At 40.3% G+C, this 22,117-nt stretch overlaps 1 protein-coding gene across 4 annotated transcripts in view; it reads right to left on the bottom strand.

Annotated features, from left to right (window-relative positions):
- The window catches only part of rps6ka3b (ribosomal protein S6 kinase, polypeptide 3b), a 76,337-nt gene that overhangs the window by 40,760 nt on the left and 13,460 nt on the right, over positions 1–22,117 (bottom strand). Inside the window, exon 1 of one of the 4 annotated variants that reach the window (XM_037534117.1) lies at positions 10,832–10,976. The exons of the other annotated variants lie outside the window; for them this stretch is intronic. Within the exon in view, the coding sequence (XP_037390014.1) occupies positions 10,832–10,882 (51 nt within the window). The 5' untranslated portion in view covers positions 10,883–10,976. Of the gene's footprint in view, positions 1–10,831; positions 10,977–22,117 lie in introns of those variants that run through there. 4 annotated transcript variants of the gene reach the window in all.

A 22,117-nucleotide genomic window follows, 5' to 3' on the forward strand; every position in this document is an offset into this window, starting at 1 on the left:
ACTGCATTCTATACTCTTACACTATATACCGTGTATATAGTGATTGAGGGGTTCTTTGCGTCATAAAAGGGTTCTTCGGATTGATGGAGAATGTGCTGTATAGGGTGCTACGTAGAACCTTTTCTACATAGCATTTTTTTAGAGGGTTCTACATAGAACATAGTTCTAAAAAGGGTTCCTCTATTGTCATGATGTCAAGTTTGTTACAATAGAAGATGCCTTTTTTAGTCCTATATGGAACCCTTTTTCAAAACATTTCTCACAATATTTCTTATCGTAACTCTGAAGAACCTTTTCACACTGCAAAACATCCTTTAATCATCCAAAGGGTTCTATAAAGAACCATTTTCTTTTCTAAAGAACCCTTGAAGAACCATCATTTTTAGGTGTGTAGGCTAGCCTCTGTGAGCTAATTAGCTAGCTAAGCAAACTTGGTCATGCATTCGGTTTTTCAGCAATCTGAGCATGATGTATTGTTCATGGTTAGCGGGTTAGCTAGCATGCCAACTGCACCAGCATGTTGGATTTCTTTTAGTCACCAATCTTTCAGACCAGACTTAGTTCCACATAATTCTCCAGGCATCCCAAACCTCCCAAAAATGTCTAGTGTGACTGTGTCTCAACCTTTTCTGTAGCTGCATATTTCAAGTGATAATACAGTTACTGAAGGTCAAAAACATCTGATTCACATGTGAAATTCAAAACTTTCTACACGGCATCATTTGGGTAACATTTAACAGTATACAGTCCTGCATTTCTCACTGCAAGCACACTACCTGCACTAACTCTGGCTAATACAACACGGAAGTACTTGATCTGAGACACATGCTTGGATTAGAATCATGGAACACGTCCACTGTCTCCACAGATACACTTTAATTAATGCCTATTAATAGCTTAATCGCTCACTGGTCAGAGGAGCCAGAGGAGGAAGCAGGACAGAGCATGAAAGGTTTCAGGTTTACATAAAGGGAACACAAAAGCCTGCTCTAACTCCACTTTCCGACTCCCTGCAACCTCTGTCAGCTGCGCGAGTGGAATTTTGGGAGTCGGTTTCAGGAGGCCGCTTGCGCAACACAATTAACGGTTCCGCTGGGCGGCCTTTAAACGCTGGGAGTGAAAGGCAAGCCTGTGCGCTGTCAGGTTAGCAGCGAGGCACGCACGTCCGCTCTGGACATCCAGCACTGAATTCCAAAGGTCGAGTGGACACGGGTCGCTGGCGGCAACCAGCAAATGGATTCACCACCAGATATCAATAGACGTGGGTGCATAGAAATGAGTCATTGTGTTTGGGGTGTACTGTGAACGATGGTGTGAGCCTAGGGTGTGTGTGTGACACGTTAGGGTTATGTAACACAGCAGAGCAGCTGTGCACCCTCCCAGACTCCAGTTACATTGGTTGTATCGGTAAAGGTTAGTCTGACCAAAGGGACTGACGTGCTTTCCACTCAAGGACAAGTGCAAAAGCTCTAACTGCCAAAGTCTGACCCATCAGTCAATCTGACACTGACTAAATAAAGCCCTATTTGGGCTGGATTAGTTTTTCATGTAATTTAAGTCATTACTGTGATTTTAATCCAGTTTGAATCTGCAATGTTCATTGTTTCTATAAGTTCGATGGCTGTTCTGTGATTGGCTGAACCTGGAACTCACTCTCTCAGCAATAGTAGTCCTGATAAACTTTTTTGTTGTATTGTTACTTTTATTGGCCCTTTGTTTCAACAACATCTTTCATCCAGGGCTGGTACCACATCCATTTATCACTTACTAAGTGGTACTACAAAAGGGTAGGTATAACTGTTCTCCGCTTTCCTGGTTTTCCACATGCAGCAATGACTGCATTTCACTTGTGTGCTGCCACGGAGGGACTGATTTTTACAGAGTGGAAGGTCATATGTAAAAGATAACATTAGTGTTAACGTGCATGTATATAAATATAAAATAATATAAATATAATATAAATTTTATAATATAAAAAACGTGCATATATATAAAATGAATTTTTCTTTATTCATTGACAATTTTGTCAATTTTTCACCACAGCTCAATTTTTAATACGTTTAACTTTACCTTCTGACAGTGTGCACTCAAGACAAGGGGTAAGAGGAAACACCAAAGAGTGCATTTCAACAGGAGTGCAGTTCCTCTCTGCTAGCCTAGCCTCCCTGAGTTAATTAGCTAGCTAAGCAAATTTTCTAATGCATTCTGCATTTGAGAAAACTCAGCATAAACACAACTCTTTGTGCATAACTGATTAATCTGGCATTTTAGGTTTAGAAAGAGGAGTGTGGTGCATTGACCTTCTTTTCGCTTCTGTAGCCCTTAATGTTAACTAGCAAGCTAGAAAAGTGAAATAAAGCTCACATCAGCAGGCATGTATAATAGCAGAATTTGCTACATAAAGGCCAGTTGGACTGCACTAAACTAAGTGAATTAAAGTCTAGAAATGAAGTATTTTGAAGTATTTTATCGCTCTGGCTTTTAAAAAGCCATTTGTCCACCATTCTCTTTAGGTATGAAAATGAAACTATATTAGAAACTGAAATAATTTCTGGGTTAACTGAGCTGCCCATGTCTTTGTTTATGCAGCCTAATTCCTCATCTTTCAAGAGGTCATTAGAGAAACTTCTCATGAGCAAATACGGTAACGGAACAGGCCAAGGGACTCTCCCCCCACGGGGAAATGGTGAGTGGAAGTGGACAAGGACATGAAAAACTGTACTGAAGGCCAGTATGGTGTAATGCTGATGTGTGCATCCAGGCTATGATGTTTCAGTTTAGAATATCTGTGGTAATCTGGGGAAATTACACAGATACATTTATCCTGCGGTAATCGGCCAGTGAAATCTCTTCCGGAACCTCATCTGATAAAAACTAATCCAGCACAAACGGTGCTGAAGAGTCCCCACAACCACAGCCAGAGGACAATGTATTTGGAGATGTATTTGAGAGACCCAGACAAACTCAGTCTAGCACCCAAACACAGCCAAGACAAACAAATACACAGGATTGATTTGGCTCATTCGAAGATTTAATATTTTTATAGCATCTCACATTTACGTCATAAGCAAGTGATGGAGAGAACTACACAGAGTCATGCACATTTTACATCACAGAAATAATCCCATATGAGGCAAAGAGGGGAAGAGAGGGAGGCATAATTTATTCATACATTTCCGAGCGGAGGACAGGAAGATCAATTTAGGTAATCAATTATAAGTGAGCTGGTCTAATCACGTGGTATGATCTCTGCCTCAAGCGGCACTCTCTCTAGAACGTTTCCACTGATGGAAAGATTCTGAATCATATCGTTGTAGCTAAAAATAGTAAAAAAGGAGAGGAGGTAAAAATCCCCACTAATTCAAGTCACGTAGCCTGAATGCTTTCTGTGGTTTCAGCATTTCCATTGTATTAGAATTCATAGGAGGACTAGACGATATGACAATGATATCATGACATAAGCCACATAAATACCCCACGTGTAAATGATTAAATAAATAAAATTTTAAAAGTATTATCTTTTATTATATTAAATAATAAGTGTGGGAAAGCAGAAGCCTATTTGAGATCACAAAGTCATGGGGAAACAGAGTACAACTTCTGCAGGCTTCTGCAAATTTTGAGAGCCATTGAGAATTCACACCTACATTAATTTATTTCACCCTCTTAACGGCTGTAATACAGCACAACTGTGAAGCATGTAAACAACTCACAGTGAGACCTAGCCAGGCTAAAGCACACAGGGGGGGGTGATATTAATACAGTGCAACGACTAAGCTTCCAAAATTAAACAGTGAGAAGAAGTTGTCACCTATATAAATACAATAATATATATATATACACACACACAATAATATATATATATATATATATATATATATATATATATATATATATATATATATATATATATATACACATACACACACACACACACACACACACACATACATACATACATACATACATACATACATACATACATACACACACACACACACACACACACACACACACACACACATATAAAAAACACATACTAATTTTAGTAGTTCTTTTACTGGTATTTGACAAAGCCTCTTTTCACCAATCATTTTTATCTTTAAATGTTTCTGTGTATTTAGGTTTGGACGCTCATCCAGTTTGAACAATGAATTGTATTAAAACAACTGTTTTCCATCACTGTTGGAGCAAAACCTCTTAACTCCAAAATGGTAACTTTACAGGAGAATGAAAAAACCTTTATCAATGCCAGTCAATGGAACCACACTCTCCATTCAGCAAACAGATGTTCAAAGGAATAGTTTGTTAAGCGATTTAAGCACTTCTGGGCTTAATGACAAACCGAGCTCATCATGGATTACTGTTGCATGTTTGTCACTCTGTGTGGGATGAAACAGCTAATCTGCTTCCTCACACTCATTTCTATGACCCTGCAAACTTTAAAGGCCTGTGTGCAGAGAGTTCCTCAAGATGGGGGTGAAGCAGACATGACTCAGGATAAAAACACTTCTACACTATGAGTTGTGGGTGTAACATTATGTCACTCAGATGATACATACATGCATAAAGAATGGAAAGAGATGATGCTGCTTCTGTCAAAGACTCTGACAACCACATCACAACCGAGAGACTGATCAACGGACTATCATTACCACTCTCACGCTACAGTGAATGAAATAAAAGACCTACATGACTCAGGTGGAAGAGTGAATTTCTGATATGTCTTTGTAAGTGTTTAAAAACGGCCTGTATGTAGGGTCACAATCCCTCACTCTGATCACTATACGACTCATTAATTATTAGTTTCACAGTAGTTGCTGAATAATTGAGAACAGATACTGAGTAAGTCTCCAGCATTTTAAACTTGTAATAAATATAAAACAGAATTCAGAACATTTAGCCAACTGTTTTGCACACAGAGGAATTAGACCGCTGCATTTAACCCATCCGTGCAGTGAAATACCCACATACATGCACACTAGGGAGCAGTGAGCACACTTGCCTGGAGCAGTGGGCAACCGTATCCACAGTGCCTGGGGAACAGTTGGAATTTAGGTGCCTTGCTCAAGGGCACTTCAGTCATGTACTGTCAGCCAAGGGGATCGAACTGGCAACCTTCTGGTCACAAAGTGGATTCCATAACCTCCATAACTTCTCTGTTCTGGGCTTGATGGTTTTATTTGCACCTTGTTTCATCTGTCTTGTGATATTAGAGCAATAATCTACAAGACTCCCTGCCTTGCTGTGGTTTTGCATAAAGCAAAGTAAGCTGCAATCCTTATTACAGCCTTGTGTGGCTCACTGCTTTTAATATATAATTCATACATGCAGTCAACTGCGCAGATCACATTTTTATAATGACTTCAAAACATGTCTCGGTTTCCTTTTTAAAATCAAAAGGATCTGGTCCATAATTACTGATTCAGAGCTATGAAGAAATGATAAAACACATGCACATATCAAAACAGCATCAGAAACTTATCCTTTCAACGAAAGAAGTTATTTAAGACCCAACGGCGGTTCACTCAGTCCGTTTAGACTGTCTATATCGTGCTCATACTTCAAAGAAAACACCACAGAGTTCATTTTGCTCTTTACACTAACTTGCTCAGAGGGTCTCAGTCCATTTATTTGGTGTCCACCAGGGTCCAGGTGACAACATTCTCACTTGCTCTAATCAGTCGCACTAACAGAACAATCGCATCAGCGTTCATTTTAATCAAATCAAACCTGCCAGTCTGAAAGCATCCTAAATGAGAAGCAATACATTTGAATTATTGTCCATGGTAATTAAACATACATGCTACAGGTTACATAAATAAAAAAATAAAAAAAACACTCAAATATTCTTTTAGCCCCTTAAATCTCCCAGATTTCTTATGTCGTAAGGATTATTATTCAGTAACTACACAGAAAACAGAACAAACTGAGTTAATCGTAAGTTATAGTCAGAAATGGAAGTCTGGCGTGTCTTGGCCATCTGAAAGGTTAATAACGTGAAGAAAACGAATACGCCATTTAAGGCGTTAACAGAATGTTTAGTCCAAAAACACATCCTACATTTTTTCCATGCATTACGCTCTTCACACCCCTGGCGAAGCCTGTGATATATGATCTGAGATTTCACGCTATGCGAAGACACTCAGGGCCGGTCGAACATATAAGCGCAGCTGCAGCCTTGATATGACCACGTCCACAGTGAGCTTGAACTTTACATTTGAGTTACAATGTTATGCAAACTGCGTCCGCTAAATGCTCGCTCGTGGGCACAGGGTTTAAAGGGCACAGCAAAATAATGAATAAGTCAACAAGCTCAAGACTGAAGAAAAAAATGAAAGTTCAGTATGGAAGAGACAGACGTCTTAAAGACCCGGGTCAGTCTTGTTCTTACAGGCAAGAAGTAAACATATACTACATATATGCTTTGAATAATGATCCAGTGACCAATAAATGACTGATAAATTTCACCATATTTCTCTCTCAATCCTCTCAAATAGGGCAGACCTAATCTTGGGTAATGCTTTCATGAGCATTTCGCAGACCAATCACAAGGCTGATGTCCTTCGCCCCGCCCACATAAAACAATTTCAGAGCCAGAAAGGCTTAGCAGCCTAAAGCTAACCCAGCATAAGCAAAAGCTAGCAAGTGAGACCACCTGTGTGTCGCTGCCTATTGGCTGTTCATTCTTTTATCCACACACGAACACGTGCTGTATAGTCTGTTCATTTGTTTCTCCATCCGCCTGTGCGTCTGCTCATCTGTTCCTTGGTGTTTCCATTTGTTTGTTTTTTTTTTCGTTTGTCCAACCGTCTGCATGTCTGCGACTTTTTTTCATCCAGTTACTGTCACATAAACGCTGGAAAATGAGTTTAGTTCTTTATGAGTGGCAGAGCTGGCTAGGAGTGTTGGATAGACAGCTGTTAATCAAGCTGCTCACTAGCCACGCCCACACAGTTCTCAGATAGGTATGATCAGTGGTTTATAAGCCGTGTTTTATCATATTTATATCTCATATTTTTCATTCAAGCTTTGGCGGTTGTTTAATATAAACACAAGTTCAGGATCAAAAAGACCTTAAGTAAGACGACCAGCACCACATCCGTCTACCTCTGGAACCAAAACTGTACCGTCACTCTGGATAACAGCATTAGCCAGAATGTAAAGTCATATGAAAGAGAAAAGTTGGTATGACTCAGAATTTTGACTAGCTATACTTCTTAGGAAAACATTTATTCATCATCTAACCTGCTTATCCTCCTGAGTCACACGGGGTGCTGGAACCTCTCTCAGAACTCACTGGGCAGAAAACAGCAAAGCTGGACAGGTCGGCAGTTGACAACAAGCATTACCTAACTAAATATTTACAACAGCGTGTCAGTGTTACTGATTATTTACAGAACTTGAGTAAACAACAAAAACCTAGTCAAAGTTGGCACTATGACTTATTTTTTGTGCTCTTTAGTCTGTTACTCAGACTAAAAACTTATAGATTATTGTTCAAAAGCATTATTTAAGGAATAAATTTGTTCAAGTGGGATGTAAACGTAGACAGTGGACTGTCTGATTATATCATTATTTCATATTGTGTTTTATATTATTTATCCTAACGATGGGCAAGTACTGCCACTACACAGTAACTGGCACTATCCTATATGGGTTTTTTTTTTTTTTGCTGCTTTGGACGATGATGGGTTGGTTCGGGTGAGGTTCGGACAGAATCTTTTTATACCCGGGTTAGTTTTGCAGTCAAAACATGGTAATGCGGTCTGGGTCAGACGGGTTCAGACAGAATTTTGTTGTACTGGGCTCAGGATCAGACTCAAAATGCAAATCAGGCTCAGACAAAAAACTCTCAGGCTGTATTCGGGTTTGGACCAAAATTTCAGGCTAGTAAAGCTCCAGTACATTGAGCTTTTCATATGACTGCATGTATGTTCATGGTACACTGCACACTAACACACTGCACCAAAAAGACACATACACAGGCTGCATTCTCTGTCGTTATACTAATCTACTTCTCTCCGTCTCTCTCTCTGAAGCTTGTCTATTCATTAGGAGCTTGTGCGCTTCATCAACACTCAATAGAGCTGCTGTGGAACAGGGAGGGAATGTCTCCTAATTACTAGAGTACAGGACACACAACAAAGGCCCATCTGAGAACAATAACAGGGTCAGATGAAGACCTTACTGATGACCAAGTCTTTTCTGGGAGAAACTTGGTGTTCATAACCTCAAAAGAGATAAATGAACAATAAATATAACTGCTACTGAGGACAGTGGGCCATCTTATTGGCCATTCAAGTCAAGTCATAAGGCTTTTGTCATTCCATCTATGTACAAGTACACAGTGGAGCGAAACTACGTTCCACCAGGAACATCACGGTGCAACATGGAACAAAACAGACAGAACAGACAGAAGTGCAGACGTAAGTATGCAAAACATTAAATTAGAAACAATACAGTAAATACGAGAAATAAAACAGACATCAGACACAGTAAACAGACAGGACAGTGCAGCGCTGACCCAGCACTCATTTCTGAACATGAGGTAGCAAGGTGCAAAGATATTTAACATGCTAAAGATATTTAACCTTGTTCTGTACCTCATGTCTGGTGGTTATAAGTGTTTTTACTGTATTTGAAAACTGAATTTCATATGCAACAGAAATAGTCAAAAATGACTGAATAAAATTTCATGTCGTCTTAAATAAATGAAGAATGTTTTCACTGTTCTCTGTGAAGTTAACACTTTGAGATCCAAAGTTTTGTTAGGACAGCAACAATTTACTGTATTTATGGAATTCTCTATCGTCACTGTTGTGGTAGTTTGCTGCTGTAAAATGCAGCACTATCTTGTGGAAGAACCACATTTCATTCCCCCCTCAGCACCTGACTGAAGGGAATGGGAGGGAACGACAAAGGGCTGATGACTTGATTTGATGTGTCTGCATAAAACAAGCAAGAAGACAAAAGAGAACAAAAGCAAAACGAACACAAACACAAAGCATAAGAGGCTCTGTTTCACGCCACTGTTCCTATGAAAACGGATATATGAGCCTTTTGATGTTTTCCAGACGTCATCCTGCCAGACATAAACTGGTACAGAGGAGGGCGACACACCCTGAACCTGGGCTGCCCGAAGTGGCATGTGAGGTTTCACACACTTAGTAAGTTTCAATCCATACCGGCTCTACTTGATGAGCCTCTTACGTCAAAATGCATTTTTTCCATCTTTTCCTAATTAACACACATGACTGAAGCCTGCACTCCATACAGATCTAATCAAATTACACACCTCCACCTTCTACAGTGTAAAAACTTTCACTATATTAAAAGTGACTAAAGTGTGATTTTGTTGGACTAGTAGTTGCTGAGCAGCCCCTGTGTTGTACCAACAGTGTGTGAAGGCTACGGTTCTGATGAGCTATCTAAATAAATAAATAAAAATAAATAAATAAATAAATAAATAAATAAATAAATAAGATGGGCAGGTGACAGACAGACCATTATTGCAGGCAAAAAAAAAAAAAAGACATAAATTAGGCAAATATATCTATTGCATATTTACATAGTGTATATTTGACATGAACAACAGTAATAACATGTAACCCAATCCCATTTCACCACTTCCCCCTACTTCTTAGCCCTTAGCCCCCTGTTTTGCGCATTCACTCCTAGGGTGTCCGGATTTTTGTTCAGATGGAGGAGTAGGATTACGTGAGATGGAGGAGTAGGATTACGTGTTAGGGCTACATGGCCCTCCAAACAGAGGTTTTTCAGAGGGTCACTCCAAAGAGTGTTATGAGAAAACAATAAAACACGGCAAGATGGCTGTGCAAGCGACCAAAGAAACCCACAAATGTGAGTATTTTCTCTGTAAAAAAATATGATAACCATTGTATTGTCTTAGTTAAATATTTGTCAGTGTATTAAAGTCCTTTTCTTCATAAGAAGCATGTAAAAACAGTATTACTATGCTGTTGTCTTGGTAGCTAGTTAGCTAAATTTGACGTTCCACCTTAAATGGTGCAGCAGTTACATTCTGGTGCCTCAGGTGTCAGAATTGATGCACAATTTAAGGTGGAATGGGAAATTTAGCGAACTAGCTACCCCTCAAACAATGGAAAAACAAATATTTTTATACTATATATAACTTAAACTCTATCTTAAAAAGCAGCTTTGTGTAAGATGTGTAAAGTGATAAAAAATGCATATTTTTAAAAAATCCTTTTAAAAATCTACTTTCTTCCTTTACGTGTAATCCGTTGTCTTTTGTTGGCCTTCGGCCCATCACAAGCATTGCACTCTGGCTCCTCCAGACAAAAAGATTGGGCACCCCTGCTCTAAACTCAGTGCCCTCCTGTCACTGCGCCCCCACCCTCCTCTGACCAAACCTCTAACAAAGAAAACACACCATTCTCCCATTCAACAGGAACTCCGACCCAAAGCAGTTTATATTTTGTGTCTTAACCTTTTAAAGGAAAAGCTTGACTATGTATGCTAACATGGTTAAAAGTGAATGGACATTAGTAGAAACTGGCATGATATAATTTGCATAATGCTGATTAGAAGCTGGGTGGTGCCGTTTATTGTTAAAAATATTAGCTTTAACAAAACTGTTTCATTAAGCCCAAATGGCCTATTTGTGAGGAACACCTCAATTAATCAATGTCAACCTCCACACCTCCATATTAGTCTCATAGTAATTAATGTCAGTTACTTAACAGCACATCTAATTAATAACTGCACACCAAGCCTAGAGTTACAGACCTGGACGATTCTCAGCCAAAGCTCATAAAAGTCTGAAAAGACTCAAACAATAGCCTACCTGTGTGATTCTATGCCTGATGCGCATTGGAAACATCTTCAGCATCTTCATGTCCTCATTCTATCGGCCCTGCACTACGGCCACTAACTAAAGACAGTGAAGACTAGACGCTGAGACAACTCGGTAGAAGGCTTTCCACCAATGCACATTCATACACATGCAGAAAGAAAAAGCAGAGGACAAAGAAAAGCAGAGGAAGGGCCTGCCCAGGAAAGGCCTGGAGCTGCTGGTCAGCGCCACGATTAGACAATGTCCTGTCCTTGTTCCCCTGGCAACATCTGCACAGGAAGAGGCACAGCTGTCCAGTGAGAGCATCTCACACTTCTTCTCAAAGGTTTCCACTACTTCACACCCAACCACCCACCCGCACATCCTTTTAATCCCGGCTTATTATGGACATCACTACAGAGGAATCTGTCTGTCCTTCATGAAGAGGGAGGGGCGAGTTTCAGATTCCAGCCTGTCATTTTCTTCTGGCCAATCAAACCAAGCCAAAATATGTCAAAAACACAGTGTATAGTTAAACAGTAGCCGGGGCCATTTTGAAGTCTGAATTGTGTCTGTACTTTTGCTCATTTTTATAGAGAACAGTCTCTTTTATAGTCACTGTCTCAAAAACCACATACAAACAACTTGACACAGTGGGCATTAGTTTCCATTCCTTGTGAGCTACAGTGTTGAGTAAAAGGCAGAAGCCACCCTGCATTTATTCAGGAGATATTTCTGAAGAGATTAGATAGACAGACACATAGGGAAGGAGAAAGTAGAAGTTTCCCAAGCTGGAGTTCAAAACATGTATTAAAACATAGAGAAAATGGGATTCCTAACAACTGTGCAAGAAACTGGACTGTCATCATCACATAAACAGCTTTTAAAGCCTTCATCTTTGAGAGAAGAAAAAAAAGCTCCATTTTTGCTTTACATGAAAAAACAAAAAACCTCTCCATACTCCCTCATAGTATGATCCCCTCATACTCCATACTCAAAAAGTTTCTCTCCATACTCTTACTGTCAGAAGACAACTCGATGCTATGGGTTTGAAAGGATGTGTAGCTGTCAAAAAGCCCTTACTGAGAAAAGCAAAACACACAGAAAAGAAGAATATCTGCACTAGAAACTGTACATTTGGGAGTTACAGGGCTGATGACTAAATTTGTAACTGGGATCATCAACAGTATGTGAACATTGGAAGCATGGAAAGATATTCCTGCAGAAAAGAGAAACTGAATATTTGATTAAGGCTGTAACACTGCAATTGTGATTATTGACCAAGGTCAATGCAGGTTGTAGAGGTTAAAATGGACTGCATTATAGCGAGATAGTGAGTCTTTAACATTTCTGTAATCTGTGAGAGAGAGAGAGAGAGAGAGAGAGAGAGAGAGAGAGAGAGAGAGAGAGAGAGAGAGAGAGAGAGAGAGAGAGAGAGAGAGAGAGAGAGAGAGAGAGAGAGAGAGAGAGAGAGAGAGAGAGAGAGAGACTCATGGCTTCCTGTCAGTTTGCCTGGAGCGGAGGTACACTTCCTGCTCAATGAAATTGTGCTGAATGGACAGAACCAGATCTCTCCAAGCCTCAGCAGGAACGTCAAAGAGATTCTCTCTCTCTCTACACATCCTCTCTTCACTCTTTCTCCACACACAGAGAAAAAATATGAACACCCTTACACTGTCCTGCACTAAAAAGGCAAACAGCAATAACTACACAGTACAGTAATACAGTAAACCTGAGAACAAGCAGCTTTAAAAGCCTGCTAGTGTCCAGCCAAACACGCAAGTACAATATTCACAGATATACAGTATCTGGACGATAAGTGTGGGTTTGTTTAATCAGACAACATTACAAATTACAGTAAACAAGCAATAATGCAGTTTAAATGCAACAAGGATATTTTATTAAAAGAAATTAGCTGATCTTTTGCGAGCTAGCTTGAACAACACATGTTTGGTTCCAGAGTTCTCCTTAGCACCACCAGCCATTGAAAAGAAACGTTGAATTTCACCACCATCACATATAATACAGACAGATAATGTCTACAAATAATAGTTAACTGCTTTGAAGAAGAATCTGTATTACAATATTAGTGTTTTTTTCCAAGAAAACAGCTATTCTGCCCAGACAAGTAGCTTTTTAGAACTAAATAAACATCCTTCCCAGATAAACAGCCTTTTAAATCTAACTATCCAAATCATTGAATTCAGGTGTTCCAATCACTTCCATGGAACCAGGTGTATAAAATCAAGCACCTAGGCCTGCAGACTGTTTCTATAGACATTAGTGAAAGAATGGGTCGCTCTCAGGAGCTCAGTGAATTCCAGCGTGGTGCCGTGATCAGACACCACCTGTGCAACAAGTCCAGTCATGAAATTTCCTCACTACTAAATATTCCACAGTCAACTGTCAGTGGTATTATAACAAAGTGGAAGTGACTGAGAATGACAGCAACTCAGCCAAGAAGTGGTAGGCCACGTAAAATGACAGAGGGGGGCCAGCGGATGCGGAGGGGAATATAGTGTGCAGAGGTCGCCAACTTCCTGCAGTCAATCACCACAGACCTCCAAACTTCGTGGCCTATAGATTAGCTCAAGAACAGCATAGAGAGCTTCATGGAATGGGTTTCCATGGCTGTACAGCTGCATCCAAGCCTTACATCACCAAGCGCAATGCAAAGTGTCGAATGCAGTGGTGTAAAGTGCCGCCACCGGACTCTAGAGCAGTGAAGACGTGTTCTCTGGAGTGACAAATCACACTTCTTCACCTGGCAATCCGATGGACGAGTCCGAGTTTGGCGGTTGCTAGGAGAACAGTACTTGTCTGACTGCACTGTGCCAGGTGTAAAGTTTGGTGGAGGGGGGATTATGGTGTGGGGTTGATTTTCAGGAGTTGGGCTCGGCCCCTTAGTTCCAGTGAAAGGAACTCTTAATGCTTCAGCACATCAAGAGATTTTGGACAGTTTCATGCTCCCAACTTTGTGGGAACAGTTTGGGGACGGCCCCTTCCTGTTCCAACATGACTGCACACCAGTGCACACATCAAAGTCCATAAAGACATGGATGAGCGAGTTTGGTGTGGAAGAAGTTGACTGGTCTGCACCGGACAGAACACATTAGGGATGAATTAGAGCGGAATCTGCGAGCCAGGCCTTCTCATCCAACATCCGTGTCTGACCTCTCAAATTCGCTTTTGAAAGAATGGTCAAAAATTCCCATAAACACTCCTAAACCTTATGGGATGCCTTCCCAGAAGAGATGAAGCCGTTATACCTGTCTACAACATATTTGTCAGTACAACAATGTAATCTGAAGCCGTTTCTTCAGCTTCACTGTTAAAGCTATTCACCTTTTTATGGCAATATGAACCTTAAATAAACTAAAAATGAAAAATGTCAACAGTGATGATGGTGCAAGAGTTACTGAAACAGTCAAAGGTTATTACTTTATGTAACTGCATCATAACGTAATAATTGCATAAATACATAATTGTGTACTTATACAGTTAATCAGGTAATGGATTCACTTTGTCAGTTTACATCCTTAACTGACAGGCTCTTTTTTAATTTATTTAATCACTTAACTGGGTCTCCTCCTATCACACGATGTGAAAAAGCTAAGGAGGAGGAAGGCCGAAGATGATGGCTAGGAGGATGCCACTGCATCTTTTCAAACTGCCACTAATGCTACATAAACATCTTAAAAGGGGAATACCACAGATATTTCAAAAAAATTCTACATAATTAAAAGGTTGAGATTTAGAGTGGTTTGGTGCGAAATGCTCCGCTTAAGAGAAACTTTCGGTCAGAATTGCTCGCAGCGTTGGTAGTTAAACGCCTCTGAAAGCTCGGTCATAGAAAGTTATTACATGAAACGGTTAGACAGATGCTGCCTGATGTCTCACTCATTGTTTAGTTTTCTGATAAAGTTTTAGCTTAAAATTTCAGCGTAAAATGTATTCTGGTGAAGGGATACATGAAGGATGATTCAAGGCAAAAGAATTCCCAAAGACAACGTTTTTTTCAGACTGTTTTACCATCATCAGTACTTCTGAGAGTACAAAAGGTGCGACACTATTTGTTCTACCAGCTCACTGCGCTTCCTGTGCGGAGTGACAAAGGGGAGGACTCCCAGCAGCCCACGGTTCTTGGAGAGCACTCAGGAAATGTGGCGCCCCGATAAAGTCATTACATCATCCAAACAACTTGACCTAACAACTGACCTCACACTGCTTCCCAAAATCCTCTTCACACACACACACGAGGCACAGCGCCAAGACTGTCCCAAAACATTTTACAGCAAATGTGGAAAGACATCAGCCCTACGGCTAGGGGACTGTACCCACAATCCTTCACTCCTGCAGGAAAACGTGCAAGAGGTTACTTGTAACATTTGTCTTACAGAAAATTATCAGCCACACGACAGGTGTTAAAATGCACCGATGCATCGGGCTGAAATATTACAGTCAACCTGCAATCTTCATAAAATAATCTGTATAATAATAATAATAATAATAATAAAAAATAACAACAACTTTTTATAGCGTACTTTTAATGCTGATGGCAGCTCAAAGTGCCTTACTGACAAGTGATAAAGTTTAACATAAAATAATTAAATAAAAGGAAAGATGGGTTTAATTTTATTTACTTTATTGTTTGGTAACAGCAATACAAGATTGTTGATTTAAAATCATATGAAAATATGACAGACCAAAATAAACCAATAAATACAAAAAGGGATGTAGCAATTTAATTAAAAGCTAAAATAAATGTTTCTTGGAAACTACGTTTAGTAGGTTTAGGCATTTGTTGACTTGTAAAAACTAAATTACTTAGAAATAAAAAAAATTTAGAACTTTAGAACAACATTTCTCAATTGATCGAAAGCTGGGACAAAATAGAACTCAGAATCTAATATTACACCCATTGCACTTCAACTTTATTATACAGATCAAAAGTGCCTAATTTTTCACAAAGCAAATTTTCTGAATTTTAGTATCAAGGATCAGTATTTTTTTTTTTTTTTTTTGTAGAACACATTTACTGAGAGACATCTGACACACAGCTAGCCTACATAGCCTTACCAAGCCTACACAGTCTTACCAATAGAGAAAAATAAAGCAAAGGCCCTAACAGTGAACCTTGTTGGACTCCACATACAAATGTTAAAATCTTTGACCATTATGTTACTTAACCACCACAGCCAACTGCTTACAAACTACATCAACAACAAATCCGATTAGGGCTGAAAAGAATACAAAAAAAAAGTAATACAAAAAATATAATAAAAATATCTGAAAACACAAAGGCCATTACAATATACAACACATTTATATGTATTTGTGAAACAACACCGTTTGAATCAAACTAAATGACAATATATAAGACTTCACGACTGAATCGTTATGTAAAGTATCACAATAAAATCAAATCAGATATTTTTTCCCCTCATAACAATCACACCAATCCAAAAGCCACTGTGGTTGCCAGCATGGACCTCTGTGGCCTGGGGAACCCTGCACTGGCACTGGCCTGGGCACACGACCTGTGGGAGTCGTGACGGCGCCCTTTGGATGATTGGTGGTGTTCCAGCAACTGTGCCCTTCATTAACACACAGAGGACAGCACTTACTCATCCTGACAGAGCCCAGACAGGGCGCCCGCATAAAATAGCAGCATCTCCCCATCCCATCTTGCTGCTCTCTCTCTCTCTCTCGGCTGCTTTCTGAATCCTCAGCCTCGCCTTATCGAAAGCCTTGCAGGAACCACTCGCAATTATCCTCCTTTATGGCAGCAAGCCACTGCTGTCTAATAGAGGAGTTTTATGACTCTGCTGAAGGGGAATGCAGAATTAGTGCAGGTAAAGGAGGCATTTGCATTAGCGGCAGTAGAGAAAAAAGATTCATGCTACGTCTTTCCAATCTGTCATGTTTTGACATTGTGTTATTGGCTTAAATGAGGTTATAAAATGCCTCTGCTGCTCACAGTGCTGCGGAGGTCAGCGTTTACCTTCACCTAAAGCTCTGAATTCAGTTCATGAAGGCCTTGCTAATTAGCTAATGAGCTGAATCAGGCGTGTTTAATGAGGCAGAGTGGTGAAATGTTCAGTGTTTTGGCCCACGACAACTAAAGCTTGACACATATGACTTCGATCTTTATTCCCATCCCTCCGTTTTTATTTGATTTCTCCCTCTTTCATGAGCCCCAATCAATTTAAAAAGGATAGAAGCTGCCTCCAATTTCCAAGTTCTTTTTCTAACCGTGTGAACCTGGGCTTGGCTGTTAAAAATCAGAGGCCAGATTCCCCTGACTCAACCTTAGTAGACCATTTGCCACATTCACAACGAGAAGACATTATAGCCTTAATTAACCAGTATCCGTCTCTTTTTGGTGATGCACCAAAACAAACCACTGTTCTTCACCACGATATTCAAGTAAAGACCGACCACCCAATAAAGCAACATGCTTATGGGGTTAATGCTACAAAGCGTGAAATAATGCATAAAGAAGTAGAACATTTGTTGGAGCATAAACTAGCTGTACCAAGTTATAGTCCCTGGAGCTCCCCTTGTTTGCTCGTGCCAAAACCTGATGGCACGTTTAGGTTGTGTACAGACTGCAGGAAACTAAATGCCGTAACAGTTTCAGACTCATTCCCTTTGCCACGGATTGACGACTGTGTTGATGATGTTGGTTCTGCTCATTTTGTGACTAAATTAGATTTTTAAGGGATATTGGCAAGTTCTGCTTACTGCTAGAGCTTCTGTGTAATCAGCTTTTGTTACTCCTGACATGTACCTATAATACTCTGTGATGCCATTTGGCCTCAACAACGCACCTGCTAACTTTCAAAGGTTGGTAAATGCTGTTTTTGCTTATGTTCAGAACTACTGCTTACTTGGATGATGTAGGCGTATGGTCCATGGACTGGGAAGCCACTTGGATTCAATGGAAACACAGTCTTTAAACGGATGGCAGAGGCCAATCTAACGCTGAATCTAGCCAAATGTGAATTTGCTCAGGATATAATAACCTACTTGGGTAAACAGGTTGGTCATGGACAAGTCCGGCCTCTAGAAGAGAAAGTTACAGCTACTGTTCAGTTTCCCTCTCCCAAAACGAGACGTGAGTTATGGCGGTTTTTAGGGATGGTTGGCTATTACTGTAGTTTTTTTAAGAGTTTTTCTACTGTGGCTGAGCCCCTGACAGCTTTATTGAGCCCCTCATCCTCTTTCAGTTGGTCAGCAGTTGGTCACCTGTTTGCCACGAGGCTTTCACCAATATTAAAGCCTTGTTGTGTTCCCCTGATTTTGCTAAGCCTTTTAAATTAGAGGTGGATGCAAGTGGGGTTGGGGCTGGATGACCCTGGCGTGGATCACCCAGTCTGTTATTTTTCTTGAAAATTCAACAAACATCAACTTGGGTACTCCACCACTGAAAAAGAGGCACTAGCTTTAGTGTTAGCATTACAACATTTTGAGGTCTATGTAGGTTCAAGTTCTTTGCCAGTGGTGACCTTCACTGACCACAATCACCTTGTGTTTTTGTCCCAGATGTACAACCAAAACTGTCGGCTTATGAGATGGTTTCTGATTATACAGGACTATAATTTGGATGTTAGACATAAGGAATGCGCTGAAAATGTAATTGCTGATGCTCTCTCTGGGGCATAACTGTTTTATTTATTTATTTTACAGGTTTGCTCTTTGGGGTGGGCGTGTTACATGTCTGGCCTGGAAAAGGGGGGTTTCTGGTCTGTGTTTTTCTCTCTCTCGCTCGCTTCCATATGTCTCCTCCCTCGTTTACACCCCATCTCCACTACAGGTTGATTGCGGTGTCGGTCATCATTAGAGGATTGACGTGTACCACACAACGGCCAATTACCATGCAGGGTTCCGGCCCTGGAGGATGGCCTTGAGCTTTAAAAGAAGACCGGCAAAGCTTGTGGGGAGGCTGGCATTACCCCTGTGCTCCAAGCTGTCTTCATGTACTCCTAGTTGCTGTCGCAGACAAACAAGCTTAGTGTTGCTTCTGCTGGTGCAGTTTTGTGTGTGTCTGCATTAGTCTTGTCTGTTTTGATCAAGTGGCCCAGTTCAGGTTAGCTTATGTTTAAGTGCCTCACACTGTTAAGTCCTGCTGGCCTTGCTGTGTTATGGCTGTCTCTCTCTCTCTCTCTCTCTCTCTCTGTCTCTCTTCTTGGGGTTCTGGACAGGGTCAGTGGGCGTGCCCATACATTTTACATCACGTAGCAGCCCAATGTATAGACACTTTAGGTAAGGGGCGGGTGCCAACCCATGTATTTATGTTATGCGCTAGGGAAGAATAACGTAGTTAGTTTTTTTTCCCCCCCCCTTTTCTTTGTGCTGCTAGGTGAGGAATCCAATCAAAGAGCTAGGGTAGTTTTTGTTTGTTTATTTTGATTATTTCTTTCCTTTGGCACCGTTTGGGTCCAGAATTCCATTCTTTTTGACAACAAGCATATTTGCCTTTTTTTGGCCTGTAAATATTGTACATATCGTTGTTATGGGGGGTCTCACTCAAGTTATAGTCCGAGTGGAATATAATAAATGAGAAAAAAGACGCTAAACTATGTGTCTTGTTCCTTCCTGGTTTGTGCTGCAGACATCACATCTAATCCATATGTTACTGACCACCCTTTTCCCCTAGGCTTTCCTGTGGGGTTGTAACAAGCTCAACTCAAGATGATACAGCAACTCATTACATGGCTTCTCCTGAGTTGACTCAACTTGAGGACACAAGAGTTAACCCATCTCAGTCAAAAGTTAATAATAATAATAATAATAAATAATAATTTTTTTAAATTCTCAGCTTCCCCACTAACCAGGACGTTTTCCATCACACAATCCTGCTAGACATTTTTCCTCTCGAGTAAGCACTCATGGATGGCTATGGCATCACTAGGACTCAAACTCACAACCTCCTGTTGGGGTGCTGGCTTAGTCCATAACACCACTCAGAAACACATGAAGTGACTCATTTGTGTCTACAAATGTTTAATACACTGTAGGAAAAAATTGTTGCTTTAACTTTAAAGCATGGCATTGCCTCATGTGGTGCAGCTGTCTAATAATTAATCCCAACATCAGGGATTGGGAGTTTAAATCCCAGCAATACCACAGCTGTCCATATCCAGAAGCCCAAGAAGAAAATATGGCAGGTGACACTGTGATGCACAGAGCACCAACTAGTGGGGAAATTAATTTTAAAAAAAAAAAAAAAAAAAAAAAAAAAAAAAACACACAACACCACACACATACATTCAGTTTTGTTTATCTAACTAAGACGCAGAGCTGGAAACAGTAGCTGGGAGATGTTTTTTGGACTCAACTAAGAAGTGTGAGGTGTGTGAAATCTGGTGTCCTCAAGTTCAACTCCCAAGCCATGTAATCAGCACCTCTAATCTACAGCTAGAAGCACACGCTCTCAAAGATTCCTCATCGCAGAATTCCTCAGAACTTGCTTCTGCAAAAGCAATTCTTCACCTTTAGAAGGTGAGGCAGCAGTGCATTAATGGCTGTCTGATCTTGCTCCTGAGGAGAGGAACGGGAGTGAATGAACAGGGGAGTCAGAGGAGCGCTCCCACTCCTATTCAGTGGAGAACAAAGCAGAGAGGTTAACCAGCGCAGGGTCTTCTGCAAGCTGTCTCAGCCCTCCGCGCAGTCACACACTGAGGCTGTGACACACACACACCTACGCCGATGCGCTCACGGTATCTCTGGCACGCACCCAGAGCCGCCTCACCTCTTTTGTGTCCTGGTAGCGTGGGATGTTTGAAGAGGGTGCCTCGCTATCCTCATGGTGGAACGTTTTGAGAATGGCCTTATTCAGAACAGCATTAGTCAGGTAGGTTAATACATGAGAATTCAGTCTGTGTGGCTCAATGAGCTTCCACAGTGAGCTGGTCCATCTACTCTTAGCAAGACTGTACCATTTCAACTGTGATCACAATTTTTGGGTTCCTCAGTTAATTACACACAATTGAATAGATTCTGCTGAACTTAGCTATGTAATAGACCTTTGAGGATAATGTAGTCGCCTATTCAGTGCAGGTATAAATCCTTTCCATTTAGCTTCATACTGTGCTTCATACAGTACTGTGCTCCAATTCTTTTCATGTAATCTATATTTAATATTTAAAAATACACTCAATAAATGTGTGTCATTTTGATTCAAAAAAGGGCTTAATGTACAACTTAAAAGAAAAAAAAAAAAAAATTCTCACACTACAATACCCAGGATGCCTTACATAAATACATCATATAGTCATTAGGAATCACTGTGGTGTCATTCAATCGTGACTGCTCAACCAGCCACAGATATAGGATAACAAAACACAGCCAAGTTAGCTGTACCTCTTACCTCAAACTAGTGAAGAAAACAACGATTCTACCATTATTCAGTGCAGAATGGATACCAGAATCAAACTTGTCACCCTCTCAGCCTAAAAAAAAGCCAAACTGAGGTCGACAAACTACTTTACTAACTTTAACTTGAATCCTGGTTATCCTACCTATAATTAATGTGCAATATCTGCTGCTGACAGAACGCTATAAGTGCAATACATACACACGTTCTGTGCAATATCTGTAATTATTACTGCGCAATATCTAGTATTTCTGTGCAATATCCAGTCATTACCTGCTCAGAAATGTGCAATATCCATAAAACTGCATGTGTACACTGTAAATTTGTATAGTTTCTTAATTCGATTTTTATTTTTTATATTTTTCTGCTAACAGACGCCTTGTTTATTTATTTCTATAGTATATCTTATATTTTGTATTTTTGTATGATGCACATCTTTGTCTACGTACTGCTCTTTATCTGCTTGCTGTGTATTCTGCTGTAACAATGTAAATTTCCACCAGTGGGATAAAAAAAGTCTATTTTATCTTATCTTGAAGCTAGTTGTCTTCATCTGACAAGTGATTTCAGTTGTTTAAATAATTATAATTGCCTCCGTTATTATCCTTAATATTATCCATATTAAGACTCACTGCAGAGTTACTGAAGTACAGCTGTGATAAGATATTCGGCAATCAAGCAGTAACACTAGCCATCTGACTTCCAGCAGCATTAACCAGCTAACCCCCCCCCCGCCCCCCGCCCCCCCAAAATAAATAAAAATAAGCCTGCACCAAAAAAATCCAAAAAAAGTTCCTTCCACCTTCGATATACATCACCAGAAGGGAGTTTTCCCCAGTCTTTAAACTGGAAAGCCTCACTTCACTGACCACTGCATGACCCTAGTAGGCATGTCTACAACAGACAAAGCAATGTTT

The sequence above is a fragment of the Pygocentrus nattereri genome, chromosome 24, assembly GCF_015220715.1.
Source record: "Pygocentrus nattereri isolate fPygNat1 chromosome 24, fPygNat1.pri, whole genome shotgun sequence".
In the NCBI taxonomy this organism is placed as follows: domain Eukaryota; kingdom Metazoa; phylum Chordata; class Actinopteri; order Characiformes; family Serrasalmidae; genus Pygocentrus; species Pygocentrus nattereri.